The sequence below is a fragment of the Harpia harpyja genome, chromosome 2 (genome assembly GCF_026419915.1).
Source record: "Harpia harpyja isolate bHarHar1 chromosome 2, bHarHar1 primary haplotype, whole genome shotgun sequence".
Taxonomy (NCBI): domain Eukaryota; kingdom Metazoa; phylum Chordata; class Aves; order Accipitriformes; family Accipitridae; genus Harpia; species Harpia harpyja.
The window spans coordinates 79,729,266-79,746,742 of NC_068941.1; the positions used below are offsets into that span (position 1 = coordinate 79,729,266).

Sequence of the window (17,477 nt, forward strand, 5' to 3'; positions counted from 1 at the left end):
TACCACAAGATGGAATGTCACAATACTCCCAAGACAAACTGTTGTCCTTCATGATGTAACACCATGGCTTCTCATCACCATCTGGATTTCTAATTAATTCAGGGGGAGAGTGAATTACAAGCATTAACCACAGTGTTGTTCCAAGCTTCCCAGAGGTTTTCTGCTTTTTCCCCTGCCCCATGCAGAGGACTGACAGGACTCTTAGAGTTCGAGCCACCTGACAAAGCGCTGAAGCACCTGCTAACCCCTAAATGGGTGAGCAGCCTTTCAGTAGAATTCTTCATGCTTAAAGCTAACCAAGTCTAAGGTTCTGTAGGACCTGAAATACAGACACATGACTAAACACCTGTAAAATTTGCCTACAAGTATTTGGATGCATGAGCATGTTCACATGGTTTAAATACAGCCCACACTGAAGTGCTTTAACAGATACAGCTCAGCTATTTTCAGGACTAAATCCCATGGGAGAGATTCCTTTTTTAGATGACTTTTTTAAGTGAGGAAATTCCAACACAGGTAGATTCATAGAAAATCCATAACAAGAATAGCTAGCAAAAACGAATTTGAAAAGCTCAGGTTCACATTCCCTGGAGAGTCTGAGGAAATAAAAGACTACGTCAAGAAAATATTGTATTTCTCAAAAGGGAAAAAGAAAAAAACGGAATATCAGAAACAGTTTAGCCCTTTGTTACCTTGGTGTTAAGCAGGTTTTGGTTTGATTCCATTAGGGTTTCTCCATGGTACAGCTTAATTGTCTTTATCAGTGCCTTATAAGTAACCAGAAATTTGTCCAGTTTACTCCTCCAAGAATATAGGGAAACTCTGAAGACCCAGAAAGTTCTTCAGTAGGCCAAGAAAAATAGACAAGGTAATTCAGGGCTCCCGATAAACAGTAATTCTAATTTCAGTTGGATTTATCGGAAGCACTATCTATTATTGTAAGGTTCTTCAGTATTTTTTTCTTTTTAATCTGACTGCTATTCAGAAAAAAATTACAGCACTTTCAAATTCTCAGAACTGAAGAAGCGACACAGGTTGAGTCATCTTCAGCCAACAATGTTTCTAAATTAGGCTAGCTGAAGAAGGTATCTGCAGGATTATATAGTGTAGCAGAGATATCCCCAGAAATTGTAACAAGCTGACAAAAAAGTGAAAAGCTTTTTTCTCAGCTCTACAGAACATGAACACATCAGCTCCTACACCATTTTGTTCTTTGCATTTCCAATCTGCAAATGAATATTTTGCTTAAATTATATTAATTGAAAGGATCAAGTTTTATCAAAGCATAAAATATGTGCCCAATAAATTGCCATAGTGTGCTGGGAGACCATAAATCTCATACTTAAGTGCTTGAATCAGGACCAAGCCTTGGAAAGCAAGCTGATCTGGGTTAAGGGAGGGTGTAGGAACTGCTTATTAGTAGTTTGTGTTAGATAGAGAAGAAGAGCTACTTGCAGCATGCATGCATGCTTTTTATCATCAAACAAATTAGGAAATGCAGTACATTCTGATTTTCCTGAAATACTGGTTTAACTTCCATGAAAAACAAAAACAAAAAGCAAAAAAAACCAACCAAAACCTAGACATCAACCAGTAATTTACAGAGAATCATCTGAAGTTTGCCATTTCTAACATTTGCTCATCTCTAGGATTCTCTCTAAATGGAAACATTTTTTTTTTTATTTGTGGATATCCATTGACCTCATGAAGACCTCAGAGACAGGGGGAACATAAAGTGACTGAGGAGAAAGCACAAGCCTATATACCACAAGCTATTTTCATTATAGCTGAACAGAAAACTTCAGTAGAAATGTAGTTTATTGATATGTGGTTCAATGAAAATTGAGGCACAGTGAAATTTTATTTAGCAATAGTTTTCCTTTGGAAGAAATCCAGGAAAGAAATTTGACATCCCATTTCAACATTACTGAAATATAGTGCTTTGATTTTTTTCATTTTCAAACAACTTTTCACTTTTGAAAATATTTTCCTTTATGTTACGTACTTCACAACTTAAGAATTAGAAATAAAAAGTTAACAATTTTAATTTGGCTACTGCATTTCTTTCTCTTTTTGGATAGTAATTTATGAACAATTTCAAAAGTTTTGTACTACGGTCTCATTTGAAAAAAAAAAAAAAAAATCCCAGAAAAAAAGGACCTGGAATTTCCAACATTATTTTGTGTCTGAGCTTCCCTTGGCAGACCTAGCTATTGATTTAGCCTATCTATCAGATCTTGTCTTCTGTACACTTACACTCCTCGTGTCAGGCTGTTAAGTCAGTCTAGCTATTCTGAGCCAGGAATAACACCTGCTTTGACATTCCTGGCCCTTCTCCCTTCCACAATACATCCATCTCTTGATTTACAAATACAGGGAAAACAAGAACTTTTCTCACCTGCAGTAAGAGAACGGCCCCAAGCCAAGCTGTACAGCTTTCTCAATGCTGTCAACATGAAGCTCTTGGTAAAGCAAGTCTGAATCCCAAGGCAAGCAGCTGTGTCCAGAAATGGTCGTCTTTGCCGTACCTCTATACTCCGTGCCATTGCCAACATAGCACCGATGGCTAGGAACTGGCAAAGCATAAGACACTGGTCAGGAATCGATGCTAATTACATGTTAAATACTTACTTCACAGCTGAGGTCCCAAATGAGAGCCAGCAGGCCCAATTCTGTATCATGCCTTTCACCTTTCACAGGAATTGAATGCATCAAATGAGGATATTTTTTTTAATAAAAAAAGAACCCAAGCAGTTAAAACTTCTGTTTAAAATTAGTAGTGAGTTAGCCTTATTTTACACATGCACAAATAGCTATTCAACATGCAGTATGGCAGGAAAGTAGACCTAAAATTTATACTGCATATGGAAGATTTTAGTCAGCAATCTGCAGCAAAGTCAGCAATATGGCTGGGATTCCTCCTGTCTAATTTTAAACACAACTGAACTCATCACTGGAGACCTCCTTTTTTAGTCAATTAAGAGAAACAGGCATTTCTAGAGCCAAACTGATCCAGCCTGTTTGAGGTGACTTTTTAAAGATGAGACAAATCTTGCCATACACTCTTGAATACATTGACTGAATCTCCATTGACGATAAAGGGAGTTTAAGTCAACTAGCTCAGATAGAGATATCTGTGTTGTAAAGTAGTGAAAACAATCCTGCCCTGCCAGCAAGTGCTTAAAAGGCCTGATTTTGGAAAACACTTCTTTTTATGGCCTTATACATACCCATATATATATATACAATATACCCATGTATATTATATATATGTAGCTACATATTGCAAATATATCGATTTTGCAAGAATTTAACTAGTAGGTTGAATTTTCTAATTCAAAACCCATTTCCTTGTCACCTGCACATGGGTTATTTCTTCAGCTAGGACTGACATGTTCTATGACCTGTATACTCAGCTGCCAAGATCTATCAACAGCACATACCAGCATTATGGCTGAAAAACATGTGGGGATGCATTTGTGTACAAATAGCTACTCTGAGCAGAAAGTCTACACCTCAAAACACAGCTCAGAGTATCCCAAAGGAAACACAAAACCATCTAATGTACAAAGAGGATTAATGTGACCGAGCCTCAGAGGGTTTCTTATCCCAGCCATGTCAGTGTCACTTATCCTTGACATCTGCAAGACTGGTGGAATCTTCTTCTAAACTTATAAACATACTTAAATATATAACATCATGATATTGCCTGCCTGTTGAAAAACACACTGTGAGGATAATCTATCACATCACACAGTGTGGACAGCTATTGTCAAAGATCTGTTTATTTTGACAGAATAAGGTGACACATGAACCGGGACACGTAACCAGCACCAAAATAGTGAATCTCAGCACTGAACTGCTGATGTCAATTATCCTTCCAAGTCATCAGTGTAGCAACAGACCTCAAAACCACAAGCAAGCATATGGCATAAATTTGGGGGCTGGAGGTCAAGAAATTTGGTGCAAGAATTTCAGTGTGAGTTAGCATACAAATACTTAGCAAAATTTGCTTTCTAGCTTGGCCCAGCAGACACTTCTGAGATGATGAGACAATATTTTCTCCCACCCGCACCCTGAATCAAATTCCCTGTATTTCAATAACTATGAATATAACATTAAATCAAGCTCATATTTTAACAACCATAATCTAGGAGCTCACAGAAAATAGTTTGTCTATCATTTGTATTGCTAGCAATAGTAACCATTTCTTGGCAACCCTGCCATTTATTTTCTGGACAAGTTGCAAGTTATGCTGCTTTGTTTGCCTGAAACAGTGTCATGAAAATACCACCATCATGCTGTATGCTAAATTCTTTCATTTATCCAGGGAAGTGCCAGGTGCTGATTTTATTTGTACTGTATTTCCTACATTCAGAAATGATTTAGAGTTGCCTACTTTTACAAGGATGAAACAAAAGATTCTGTTTCAGTGCAGAACCAGGGCCATATTCTGCAATACCAATGGTTTGAACATCTTGCAGACAGTGTTTACAAATTGTGCTCACCCTTGTCAGGCTTAAAAACCAATGCATCTCTGTTTCGTCAGGTCTGCCAGTCATTGCTAAAGCTGCCAGAAGATTATAACCGGAAGAACTTGGGCCCTTTCTAAATCATCCCTCATGTTCTCCTCCTGTAACTAAGAAGTTTAAATTACATATTGCACTAGTTGAGAGGAATAGTAATATCTCTCATCAGTTTTTTGTTTCTTTTTGGTTTTATAAGGAGTAATTTGGGCACAGGAATAAAGTGACTTAATCTCGTATCTTGTGGAGAAGCATCTAGGTTAACACGGTCGTTTCATTAGTAGCTTTACATTGGTCTATTCTCCACTCCAGCAAGTTTTATTTCACTAGCTTGCAGTAGCACCATGGTACCCACATCACCACTCATGAAAGGGCACTTCGTTATGTATCTAAAGCCATTAAGAAGTATACGCAAAGCCTGATAAAATTTATCACCTATAATTCAGGACAACCAGTTTTCCAAAAAAATCTCTGCAACTATTGGAGTCGTACAGATCTTTTGCTTCTAATACTCTTTTTTGAACAGTTGCAGCACTAAAAAAATATCTTTTCCCCTCTTCATCAGAAGCAATGTGTAGGTGGTCTGCTTTCAGCAGTTCCTAATGGGTTGCTCTGACTGGGAATTGTTCAATCTCAATTCTTTATAGCTTCTGCAACTTCTCATAACTCTGAAACATATTTATTTTCTTATGTGGAAGAAAGTAATGGAGGGCATAATATATGTATTTTTCTGTTCATTCACTTCCCTGCAGTACTGTCAATCACTATGTTAAGAGTAGAAATGGCCTAAACTTTCAGATGATGAAAGTTTTGATGCAAATGCAGATTCAAGTTACTCTGCAGACCTATGCCACTATCACCACTGTTCATTTCCTTCCAGGAAAAAAAATCATAATTAAAATTTAAACCTAGAAATAATTTCCTGTTATGTTTTATTTTTAAAATCCAAGAGGCTTAAATAGCTCACATAAGACGTTCTACTTTTGTTAGGATGGCATATTTTATCAGCATGTCACACCAATTGCTTGCCTTTTATTTTCTTCATTAAAAAGAAGTTTCATGTCTTAAAATTAAAAGCAACCTGAAATAGCAGTTATCCAACCAGTTCTAATTGCTAACTTCCTGAAAACTTTTCACAAGACTTTTTGTCACCAGATCTTGTTTCAGGTTCTGGAGTTACATACCTGAACATTTTTATGAGTTTCTTTTGGAAGTCTTTCTGTAGAAAACTTTTAGATTTTCTTTTCCCCAAAACATCTCATCAGCAATTTTCCTAATGTTTTTGAGCTTTAACTGTATTTTCCTTGCAGATACACATAAGCTGTTTCATTCTGTTAATAAAAATGCATTTTCCCCCTGACGTTCCTAATCCTGGGATAGCATAGTTATAAATAACCTTTCATTCAGTAATGCTTTGTTTTATCCCTGACCAACCTGTAATGCTTTTATTAAATACAGTGTTAGATGGATATCTTCTTTTGTATTGCTCTGTATCAGGTGATAGCAGGAAGGGAGAGGGGGGAAGAGGAGAAGGGCATAAATCCCCTCTCTGCTTCCAATTACCTTTACAAGAGGTCTTCTCCAGTGTCTTAATTATCAATTATGCCAATGGAAGAGTTCTTTAGAAAATCATAAACTAAAGCAAAACCTTGGTGGAATTAGGAGAACATCTTTCGTTCAGAGCTTCCCTGGAGCATGTGTCCACTCCTGTTGCACTGCCTCAGGAAGCTCCAGAGCCAAGGGCTTGAGTGCTTGCTGTACCTCTCCTGCACGGGCCAGAGCGAGCACTTCAGTGCTCACTAGATGGCAGCTGGTTTGCAAGACAAGGCATTCATATCTCTCTGAAGCTTATTATTAATACATCTATCAATGTAGATTTCCACCTGATCCTGTTTCATCTATTAACAACGAAGATGAGTAGCAATGAACAATGAAATTTTGTGCCTCTGCATAAGCTTATTGCTTACACTGCCTCAGCATTGCAGGACGTGTTGCTCTCCAAGGCATCCTTTACAAGGGTGTAAGTCAAGTTTCCTTCCTACATGAGCTCAGACTCATCGGATGCCTGCAGAAGGGTCCGTCTTTTCTTGATTCACCTAGAAGTGCCCTGATCTCCTTTCCTGGGTAGCCATGAGATCCCCTCAGAGATGAAAGGTGTGAAAGTCTTTGATTTCAGGGAGCTGTACTTCCCCCGCTGCAAGTGCAGCTAACCACTAGTCTGAGCTGGCAATAAACATGTGACAGAAAGGAGTCTCCAGTATTCCTGGAGACTGTTCTTGCAGGCATCTCACTGCGTCAGATAAAGCACTCAATCCCCACACACACCCCCAACCCCAGGTATTCTGAAAGCTATAAGGTAAATATTCCTGTGCAAAATAAAACAAACACCACACAGAGAGCTTTGAAGGATGTCCATATTAACGTAGCACTGCTCCCAAAGGAAGATTTGGTTTATCTTTCAGTGGCTCCCTGTGCGGCTGAAAATCTCTCTAAATATCTAGGAAGATGGCCAAGTGAGCATAGACTGCACTGAAGAAAGCAGTTGCCATCTTTTGCACTCTTTAATGGTGAGAATGTGAAGTCTAATGAGCAGGGGCAGGAGATTGCATGGCAGCAGCCCCAGGACTGGAGTGTTCCTGGCTTGAAGCAAATCGCTTCACATTTTCATGCACTAATACCTGCCTGTGAAAGTGAGAATAACAGCACCCACTGTAGCTTTCAGAGTTTGAAAATTAATGAACATAAACCACAACTGAAGTATATGGGAAGCTATATATCTATATAGCTATATTTCTATATAATTCAATCATACTTTTATAATAGTTATCTAGATTTCAATATTTTTGTTTGGGTTTATGATTTAATACAACAGCAGCTAATGCATGTCTCTAATATATAATGAATAATTGATTCAAATAGTTGTGCTGCTTTCTGGTTTGTTGAATAGCAATAAAACCCCTGGACTGACAGCACCTAACACTGAAATAAATCCCTGCTGAAACCATAGCCTGATTATGAAACACACAAACCATCTGCCTGAGCCACAAACTGGGCAGAAATGTGGAAAAACTGGCATCCTTTTGTAATGAATTAAAACTAATAGAAACTTACCATGTAAAACAAGGATGGATTTAAGACTGGGAAAACAAAGTGATTTATAAAGCACAAAAGATCTCTTTAAGTTGCATCCTAACATAAGGATGGTACACTCCATTCACTGAAACGAGACTTATTTTTTAATAAATTTCTTCTTCAAAGTATCTTTGTACCTTCATACTTACAAATACTTAGATCAACGGAGCTAAAATTGAAGAGATTTATGTTTGTTATAAAAGCTAATGTACAAATCTACCTTAATTCTTTCACACAAAGATTTAAATCCAGAAATCTATAAACTCTGCCAGTATTTTCTTATAGCTTAGAAAAGTAATATCCTAGATAAGAGGGAGGACTCGCTCTTTTTCCATTTCATTTTTCTATTTATAATCTTCAGTTCTAACACAATAGTTATGATTTACAGAGTCATAAATTCAATCAACTAAGTAAGTATATAGAGCTAAAAGGAGCAACATATTTAGGAAATAGGTTGTCAATAGGTAGGGGAAAGAAATTCCAGCAGCAACAAGCAAATGTCAGTGCTATATTCTTTTGACAGGGAAACAACCTGTTGCATGGACTACCTTATGGGATTTTCAAGACTGAGTGCCTAATTCATAGTGATAACTTGCATTCTTTTGAATATACCTGTAGGTCTTCATGTGTTAAGAGAATGACCCAAGATAAGTCTCTGGACAGGAAAAGAAACAGACTGTACAGCAATTAATGATGGTCAGTAGATGAGCCATTGCTCTGTAGAGAGCCAGTAATGAGAGGGGGGTCTCTGGAGCACCTGAAACACCCAGTGTGAGCTGGTGGGGGAAAGCAGGCGATGGGAGAGACAAACAATGCAATGGAGATTTCTGCAGTAATCCAAGGGGTGAGCTGAAAGCCTGTAAGCTTCTGTACCACAACTATCACATCTTCCCTTCAACCACCTTTCTAACTGGCAATTATACAGCAAAACAGATTGTGTGGATTAAGAGATGTCAGACCCCTCATATTTCAAGAGAAGATGTGCCCTCTATAAAACATAATTAACCAATACCACTGTCATGTCTCAAATAAATCAAAAATAGGATTAAAAACACCTTTATGGCTTTGAATTAACCAGCACCCAATAACCGACACTGCTGCCAAGTCAGGCACTCTATCATAAGAGTAAGGACTAAGCAGCTGTTTCATATTAGCAGCTGCTAATATTAATCGTATTAGTTTATAGTAGGATTACAACAAAGACTTGTCATCTAAAAAGGCACCACTGTAGGAACACAGAAGGCACCACAGAAACCTTAATGCCCACCAACATCCAGGAAAAGCATTTCTTTGTGAAAATAAAGAAGTCCTCTGTTGATCTCGAAACTACCCCTATTTCTGACTGGAGAAAATTTCGCCTATTTCTTGGTATTTGTCTTATCGCTCAATCTTTATAGAGTTAATCCTTGCTATATGCTATACTGCTAACAGTATAGCTCATTAGCTCTCTCCTCTCTAGCCTACATTTGCTGAACCTCCATGCAAACAGTGCTCCCTTCTTCGTTTGCATTTTTTCTCTATATCAGCCAAAATGTTTATTATGTTTCCTAACTCTATGAAGAAACCTGGGAGATCAGAGTAGCCTCTCTGTTACTGCTCACATCTGTCACCTCCATAAATGACACCTTATAATTACCATTTTGCAAAGCCACAGTTAGCCCTAGTCTCCTCACCATCCCCTATATTGGCACTATCTTAGTGCAATGAATGAGGGGTGGGTTCTTAGTTGATAATGCCATGCTCGCTCACTCCATCTTCCAATCCCTCCCACCATTTATCATTGCAGGTGATAGTCTACTAGACCTAGTTTTTCTCCATGTAACTCCAGCATTATTTGAATTATTTTGAAATAATTAAAAATCTGATAAAAATCCAACCCACCATTACTATTTCTGCAACGGCACCGTAGGCTTTCTCTTCATTATCCTTGCCTTATTAACCCTTACCCTATCCTCATGCAACCTCCCAGGGGACCCATAAAACTTTACCCCTGCAAAAAACATAGTCCCCTCTCCAAGCCATATCAAACCATAATGATGCTTTTTTATCTGCTATCCCATACATTCTTCCAGAACTGTGGAACCTTATTCTTTTTCATCCTAGTTTTATTACTAATCCCCAATGGTCCACACATGCGAGCGACAAGCAGCATCTCAGCCCCACTTACAAATCCTCTTCAACTCTCAGTAGCAGAACTACTTCTCCAAGCTCAGTGGGGGACTGACTGGTTGAATACTCACTCACCATTGTCAGCCAACTGACCTTGTTATTATACTTCACCCTATTTCTTCTTTTTTTCCCCCTGGGATTCTAGAAAATAAGTTAAACACTAATCCAAAAGCATTCTAGTAGCTTATAGATAACATTGGTAAATATAAACCAAAAAGTTAAGACTCGTTATCTTCTTCTCACTGTCTTCTTCAGAAGAAAAAGATTTAAAACTTTCTCTCCAGCCTCCAGAGCTGAATTTCCTTTACTAAAGTACCTTTTTTAGTAGAAAACTGCAAACACCTTATTTCAGCAAAACAACCACTAAAAAGGTGGGTTTGCTGTCTTTTTTACTTCTTTTATTACCTCAAACTCCCCCAGTTTAACCCCCAAAGATGTGGCCAAGAGGGTTTTTTTCCTGTATGTAATTATATATTCAGCTATTCTGTCATCTTCCTTTTCTAAAAATCTTCAACCTACTTCTGACATACAACAACACATCTCCTTATATAACCATAAGCCTTCCACAATTAGCATTCCAACTCATACCTTCCTTAAAGATACGGTACCCCTATAACTGCATTACTCATAGCCTAACTAGGAAAAAAAACGCGCTAGAAAACATAAAGAGTTTTCAAAAATACCTTCAACAACTTCATACTTCATCATGACCAAAATACTAGCAAAAACATTATTGCTACCTAAACCTTAATCCAAAGAAAACTCAAAACATATAATCCTCTGCGCAGTCCTCCCAATACTCTCAAACCTACCATCTCCTGTAACCCAGAACCACAGTGACACGAATCCAAACAGGCTTTCCATGTGCTGCTTTCTACCTCTTCATTAGTTTAATCATGAAAAGCACCAAAATCTGCCACAACTCACCCATCCCACTGATTTACTTTATCACATGGCTACCTTATTTTCACAAACAGTTCCACAAGAACACACCCTGAACTGTCGCTGAGCCCTAATACACAAACAGGCCAGAAATAAACCCCAGCTGGCCATCAAGAACAATGTACCACCCAATGATCAAGGTAATTCTAGACCCTAAAAACCCAGTTGAAAGCTCACAAACCATTGAAATCTTAGCATTAAACCCCACCTCAATTATCTACATATGACTACCAGTCATTCCTTTGATCAACAGCAACATAACAAAGCCACCTACAGAGACTAAATGTTTCAGGAAAAGGCTTGGCAACTAATTAAACAGAATAAAGATACTCCGCTAACATACCCTCCAATAAATCAAGAATAAACCTAAAAAATACAAATGAGACCCCCAAATTTACTAACAGCCCACACCCCAAAACAGTACCAAAGCAATGGTAAAGAGAAGGAAGTGCTGTTACCCAGGAAATGGGACAAAATATATATTGGTTTCCACTTGCATATCAACTGAGGCTGACAGCATGAATGCAATGGTGGGTTTTCAACCACAGAAACCTAAAGGCACCAATCCCTTAAAAAAAATCCTACAACTCCTTCCTTCACCCTCCAACTCCCTTTAACATCACATAAATGCTTACTATAATGAATTATCTGTCCTCCAGCCAAACAGCTCCTCCTCTTTCTTTAGCTGTGTGTCCCTCTGTAGTCACCCAACATCTCTACCAGGGCTCCTATCTGTCCAAAGAAACATAAAATGTCAAGTAATTTTACAATTACATGTTTATAACTGTTTGTCATAAGTTATCACCTTCAATGAAGCTAAGTATGTCTGAAGTTAAACATCTCCCAGAAAATACCCTCTCCACTCCCTGTACCAACCTGGGCCAGAGATAAAATATCACATCCTTCTCAGGTTTCACTTCTTCCTCACATTTATCACTGCCAAAGTGGCTGGGTCTGGGCCCTTTTTGTAACTTTCTCTGTACAATAAGACAACTATTGCTACTCATGGTTGGATAATCAATTCTGAATCTTCACCTAAAGCCTGGATTCAGAGCTCTCTCAGAAAGAACTCCGTCTCCAAAGTGAATGCAACTATTCTGTTAACACAAAATCCTTATTTCTGAAAATAAGTGCATATTTAAGGGAAATTATTATGAATTAAACTTAATTAAAAATGGATCCTTGAACAAATTTAAACAGCATCTGTTTGGGGAGGGATTTGCTGGTGACGTATCTCATTTCCTTTGAAATTAAACTTCACTGAAATCTTATGCATATAAACTGTATTAGAACATTTTTTAAAATGGCAGTTTCTTTAGTACTGAAGGTTTCTTCTTTAAGGGCTAGAAAGTAACGTATTACCACAAAGAATAGAGAGCTATATTAGAAACTGTCTTTTATATATCGATCTCTTTTGTTATAGATATCTCCTATGTTACATTTATCACCTCCCATATTTTTTTTTGTCAGCTCATAATTTGCCAGTAGCTGCACGGCCATTATGATAATGGCTTGGCAATATAAATATACATATATATAATGATTGTTTGCAGGAGAATTTTAAGACCGGTGAAAAGATTATTTTTGAGTACCGACAGGGACCCCGTAATCCAAAAAAAGAAACAACTAATGGACATATAAATAGGTATCTGTAAAATCACAAAAGTTATGATTATTCTTTGTTACTCACTGTTCAAAGGGGGGAAATAAAATTACCAGGTAGTAGTTTTTAAGCTAACAATAGAAAATACAAAAGATACATCATATCTATTTAAATTCTGGAACTTCTTGACATGGCATACTGTGAAAGGGAAAAGCATTGAGGAGTTCTAAAGAGTTTAGACAAATTCATGGAAAACAGGTAAAGGTCTATCAAATATGATGGTCCAGCTGCCTGCTGAGAATATCCTCAACCAGAAGTATTTCTCGGTAATTTCCTGCTACTTACATTATTCCTCAGTCACCCTCTACTTTGCCAGTGCTTGAGTCACAGTAGCACTTAGAGTTGTGATCTGACAATGGCAATTCTGTTATTAATATTTGTGAGTGTGACGTCAAGACAAATTAGCTGGTTTTCCATTAGAAACATATGAAGACTGGTTACTCTTTGTAAAAGTCAAGGGCAGAGGACATCAGAGAGACCTCAAACATATCACAGCCCAATAACATTTTGGGGTACTTACTGTTTTGTAAACTGATTGTTTTCTTTTTCTTTTAAAAAAAGAAGATATTTTTGCATCACATCTTGGGTTTAAGGTTGCCTCTATAAATGAATAATTTAGAATAAAGTACATTTTGGAGACACTGTAACTTTCTCTGAATCAACCATTATAACCATAGACTATTCAGACTGAAGGGTAACCTCACAATTCAGTCCTGTTAGACAAGGGAAACTATACAAGCCAGTAAAAAGGGAAACTATACAAGACAGTAAAAGGAAAACAAAGAAAAAAAGCCAGCTGTGCTCACAGCATCAAATTGAAGGGTTGAAGAAAAACTTAATCCAACATATTTAAAAATCAGTTCTACGTGCTCTGAGAGCACAGGCTCCCGGTACTTTCATCAGAATGCCATTGCCCTCGTGTGATGATGCTACCAGGTCTATAGACCCCAGCACTAATTTATTTGCGTTAGTTTAGAATGACTAAATCCTGGCAAAGAGGTTTTTTCATTTTTAAACTTGCTTGCAAGGCCCTGACACATAAATACAATCCTTCAGTTCCCGTTTTGTGTGGGGGTGTTAGGCAGCTGAACACAGATGGATTGTAAGCATCTAAAGCCATTTGTTTAGCAAACCAAATGTTTGCTTTATTATTTTCAAGTAATCAAAGAGCACCTGCTTATTTCTTGTTCTAAGCCAGTCAGACAGAAACCAGTATTACAGCTATAACACTGTCATCCTGATACTTATAATCCAGGCTGCGCTGGGTGGATGTTTATGCACAGCGTTGCTGCTTTGGAAGCTGATAACGAAATAGGAATTTGAAAAACAGTTTCACGTGAAGATGAGCAACGCGCAGTCCTCCCCGAGACACCAGGTCGCATGTATGCTGTGCACACACAGCCCTGCACCCGGATCCATGCAGCAGCATTCCCAAAGCCTGGGACAAATATCCCTAGGGCAACTAAAGGACAAAAAACCAGAGCTACAATATCGCCCCTTATGAAGGACTTGGAATAGTCACAAGCCTATTTTGCACGATTCATTGGGTACCTGGTGAGTGAAGTTTCAGGATCAGTTCATACACCATTCAATTTGCCAATTCACTCCTGCTATTTGTTATTCCAGCTGTACTGCTGGTCTCCCAAATGGATTTTTTTTTTCCCCAGCTTGAGTAGATGGCTACACCATTTGTTAACCATCAGAATAATAAAAAAGAATACCAGATACCAATTCCAGTGTTCACTACCAAGGTTTTTTACCCCACCACCCATTTGGACAACTAGTTGCCCACCATAGCTACCAGGAGCCTTGTCTTCAATTTTGATGAGCCCTGGGATTTATGTACTCAGAAGGACATAGCCAGTGAGTTGATGGCATCACAGGCTTGTATGACTGAAGGTCTATTATAATTTATGCCTAAAACCTGCTGTATTTGAAAAGCAGCCACTGATATAACTTGAGGATTTAGCATGCAAGTAAGTTTTACAAGCAGATTTAACCCCTACAGTGAGAAATGTTAAGTCTTCTGGAGGAAAATTGTATCAAAAACTATGTAGCATCTAATAAGAAGCAACACAGAACTAACATGTAGGCACCAAAAAGCAAATTTCTCTGTCCTGACCCACCAGTGCAAGTAAGGATTTTTAGATAAGCTGTACTGGGCTAAATGTACTATTAATTTAAAATACAAGAAAACCCAAAGAAAGGGTGTGCATTTTATCTTTGTCTACTTCCCACAATAATCTAGTGCTACCAAATACAGTCAGCTGCTAGATTTTGTCAGAGCATAAATCCCTCCCTTATGGGGGGGTGCATGGATCTGTGGGGAAGCGTTTGGACTACAGTACAACTCTGTGACTGATCCTGCAACAGGGAAGCATGCACTTATTTGACGGGCCTGAGTAATTGGATTAAAATTTCTGTGTTTAATTTTCCATAGAGTTAAGGACATGAACAAATATTTTTAGAATCAGGGTCTTGGTGGTGAAGAGTGTGTTGTGTTTTACACTGGAAGAATACATTAAACACTTCCTCTGTGTGACTCTTGAGTTATTACAAGAAATGTCTGCAAAGGCAGAATACAATACAGAGGCAAAAAACACCAGCTTCACACCCAGATGAAAACTCCAAATTCCCTGCCCACTAGTAGGTTGTTATACTTACCAATATTGCAGTACTTCCCTGCATAATTTCCTTTGCAATCGCATACTATTTTCCCACTGAAAGTAACCATTTTACATTCTCCACCATTCATGCAAGGATCATGAACACAACCTACAAGCAGAAACCAAAGATCAAACCAAAGGTACAAACTATTCAAGAGAATCAGTCCATTTTAACTTACTTTAGTACACCTTCTCCGTGCATATGCATTTTGGGGAAGTTTTTCCTTTTTTACTCATCTCAGACCTACACTTGACATAAATTAAAGGAAGCTCTACCGATTTCTGCCCACTGAAGTCTGTCTCATTGTTTTCACTTTTATTGGACAATGTCAGCCTAGCTATTGGCAAATATTATCAATGAACAACAGGTAAAATGGGGGTGATGATTATTATTACTAGTGGTGATGGTGATGGCGTTAGCACTTCTTTCCGTACAGAGGGTTCTGCCAATTCCAAGTTTGCCACTGAACTGCATTAAAATTTATAATGTACCTAGCAGGGAGCTCAGTTAAATATTTAGGACCTGTGGCTGGGAAGTATCAAGTCCTATCAAATTTCCCAATTCTCCCATGGACTTCCAATGTCCTAGAAAGCCACTGACTCTCCATGCTTTAGTTTCCAGTTCTGTAAGGTGGGAATAAAGGCACCTACCTATTTCGAAGGGCTTTTATAAAGCTTACTTAGTACTGTAAGTTACTTGGGAGTCTGGGTAAAAGTCAGCCAGACTGAATAACAGAATAGCCGTACCAGAGCACACATATAGAGGAGGCATACGGTTTGCTTCCCACCATCTCTCCCTCCAAAAAGGAGGTGCTGTGCTAGCTTCATCAGACAAGTGACAACCCAAAGCGCATGCCCTGCAGCTAGCCGGCCAGCTGTGTCAGGCACCTGGCAGCCCCAAAACAAGGAGGAGGCTTCATAACATAAGCATCACTGCAGCCAGGAATGGGTATGTCGGGCCAAAAAACATGGGGACTCTGGGGTCAATGCAGGGCATATGGGATCCTGGAGGTGGGTAGAGTTTACATGCTGGCAACTCAAGAGTGGGATAGCCTTGGGAAGAAAACCCAGAGCTGAAACAGCAATATGAAACGATTGTAGGTGTGCAGGGGAAGAGTAGAGGAGGGTGTGCCTCTCAGGCATGTTACAGTTTCGGAGGAGAAATTTTACCACCTCTACTATATAATCTGTTGCATATTCTTACATGCTGTGGTTCAGGATTGCATCCCTCTCAAAGAAAACACTAAGATGTGTCCCTAAAATTCAGCTTAATGCATATAATTGCTTCCTCAAATAAATACGGACACATTGAAATGACTTCCTGGGTCAGCATTACTGCTCATACATGGAAAGGTAAGCTAAAATATTCTCTTTTGGGGAGGGTACATGAGCTGCAAGAGCAGCATTACTGTGTATAACACTGCTCAGGCTTTGATATCCTTACTGTACTTTATCCCCACTGCATGCAGGCCAATAGCTGTAATACAAAATAGTGCCTTACTTTTGTGTTCGACACTCCTGCACTCCATCTGACCGTTCACACACATGCACTGCTCCACAGCTCCTTGTTGGACTCTTGACCAGCTCATGCCCACATCAAAGAACTCATAGAGACTGTTGTCAAAACATTTATCTGAAACATAGTTTAAAAAACAACACAAGCTTTCTGAGGTTATTTCTTGCAAGGCATGGCACCACAGTCTCCATCATTGCCTGCTCATCCCTTTTTTCCTGTTGAGCAGATACTTGTTTGTTGACAGTGGTTCTCAAGTAAGCAAGCCTCCATAGTGTGGAGGCACTAAGCCACTCTCACAGCAGCTCCAAGGCCCTTGAGGCAGAGGTGGCTTTCTCTTCAAGCCCTATAAGCACGACAGCATCACCACTACTTAAGCCCTTCCAAAAGTTCCTTCAGCAAACACAAAAAATCAAATCATCAGTGGTATATACTTCTGTCTGTCCCACTTTACTGCATCATCCACAGATGATGCACTGTGTTAGAGACAGTGGAGCATGAGGACTGAAAAAGGCTTCTTTGCTTCTTGTTGGGAGAGAAGTCTAGAGCTTCAGGGAACATGGTTTAGTGGTGGACTTGGTAGTGTTAGGTTAATGGTGGGACTCAATGATCTTAAGGGTCTTTTCCAACCTAAATGATTCTATGAAAAGCCTTCATTAAAAAACAGCAAACGGAACTGAAAACCCTAGGTGTAAAAGCCTAGTTCCTTGCTTGACGTGCGGTAAATTGGGAGTGACACCACCATAAAACTGGAAAAATAACCCAAGCAAAGCCTTTTGGCTTGACTCTCCTCCTTTGAAAATTACTACCCTGAAGGTGGAGGAGCTGCCCAGGTGCAAAGCTGACATCACAGGAAAAGTCATAAT

General features: G+C 38.8%; 1 protein-coding gene across 3 annotated transcripts in view; it reads right to left on the reverse strand.

The window, feature by feature from the left end:
* The window catches only part of HGFAC (HGF activator), a 44,593-nt gene that overhangs the window by 12,308 nt on the left and 14,808 nt on the right, over positions 1-17,477 (reverse strand). For all 3 annotated transcript variants that reach the window (XM_052780596.1, XM_052780594.1, XM_052780595.1), the window contains 4 exons: positions 16,600-16,731; positions 15,097-15,207; positions 2,399-2,573; positions 4-89 (listed from right to left, as the gene is read on the reverse strand). In XM_052780596.1, the coding sequence (XP_052636556.1) occupies positions 4-89; positions 2,399-2,573; positions 15,097-15,207; positions 16,600-16,731 (504 nt within the window). The remainder of the gene's footprint in view (positions 1-3; positions 90-2,398; positions 2,574-15,096; positions 15,208-16,599; positions 16,732-17,477) is intronic.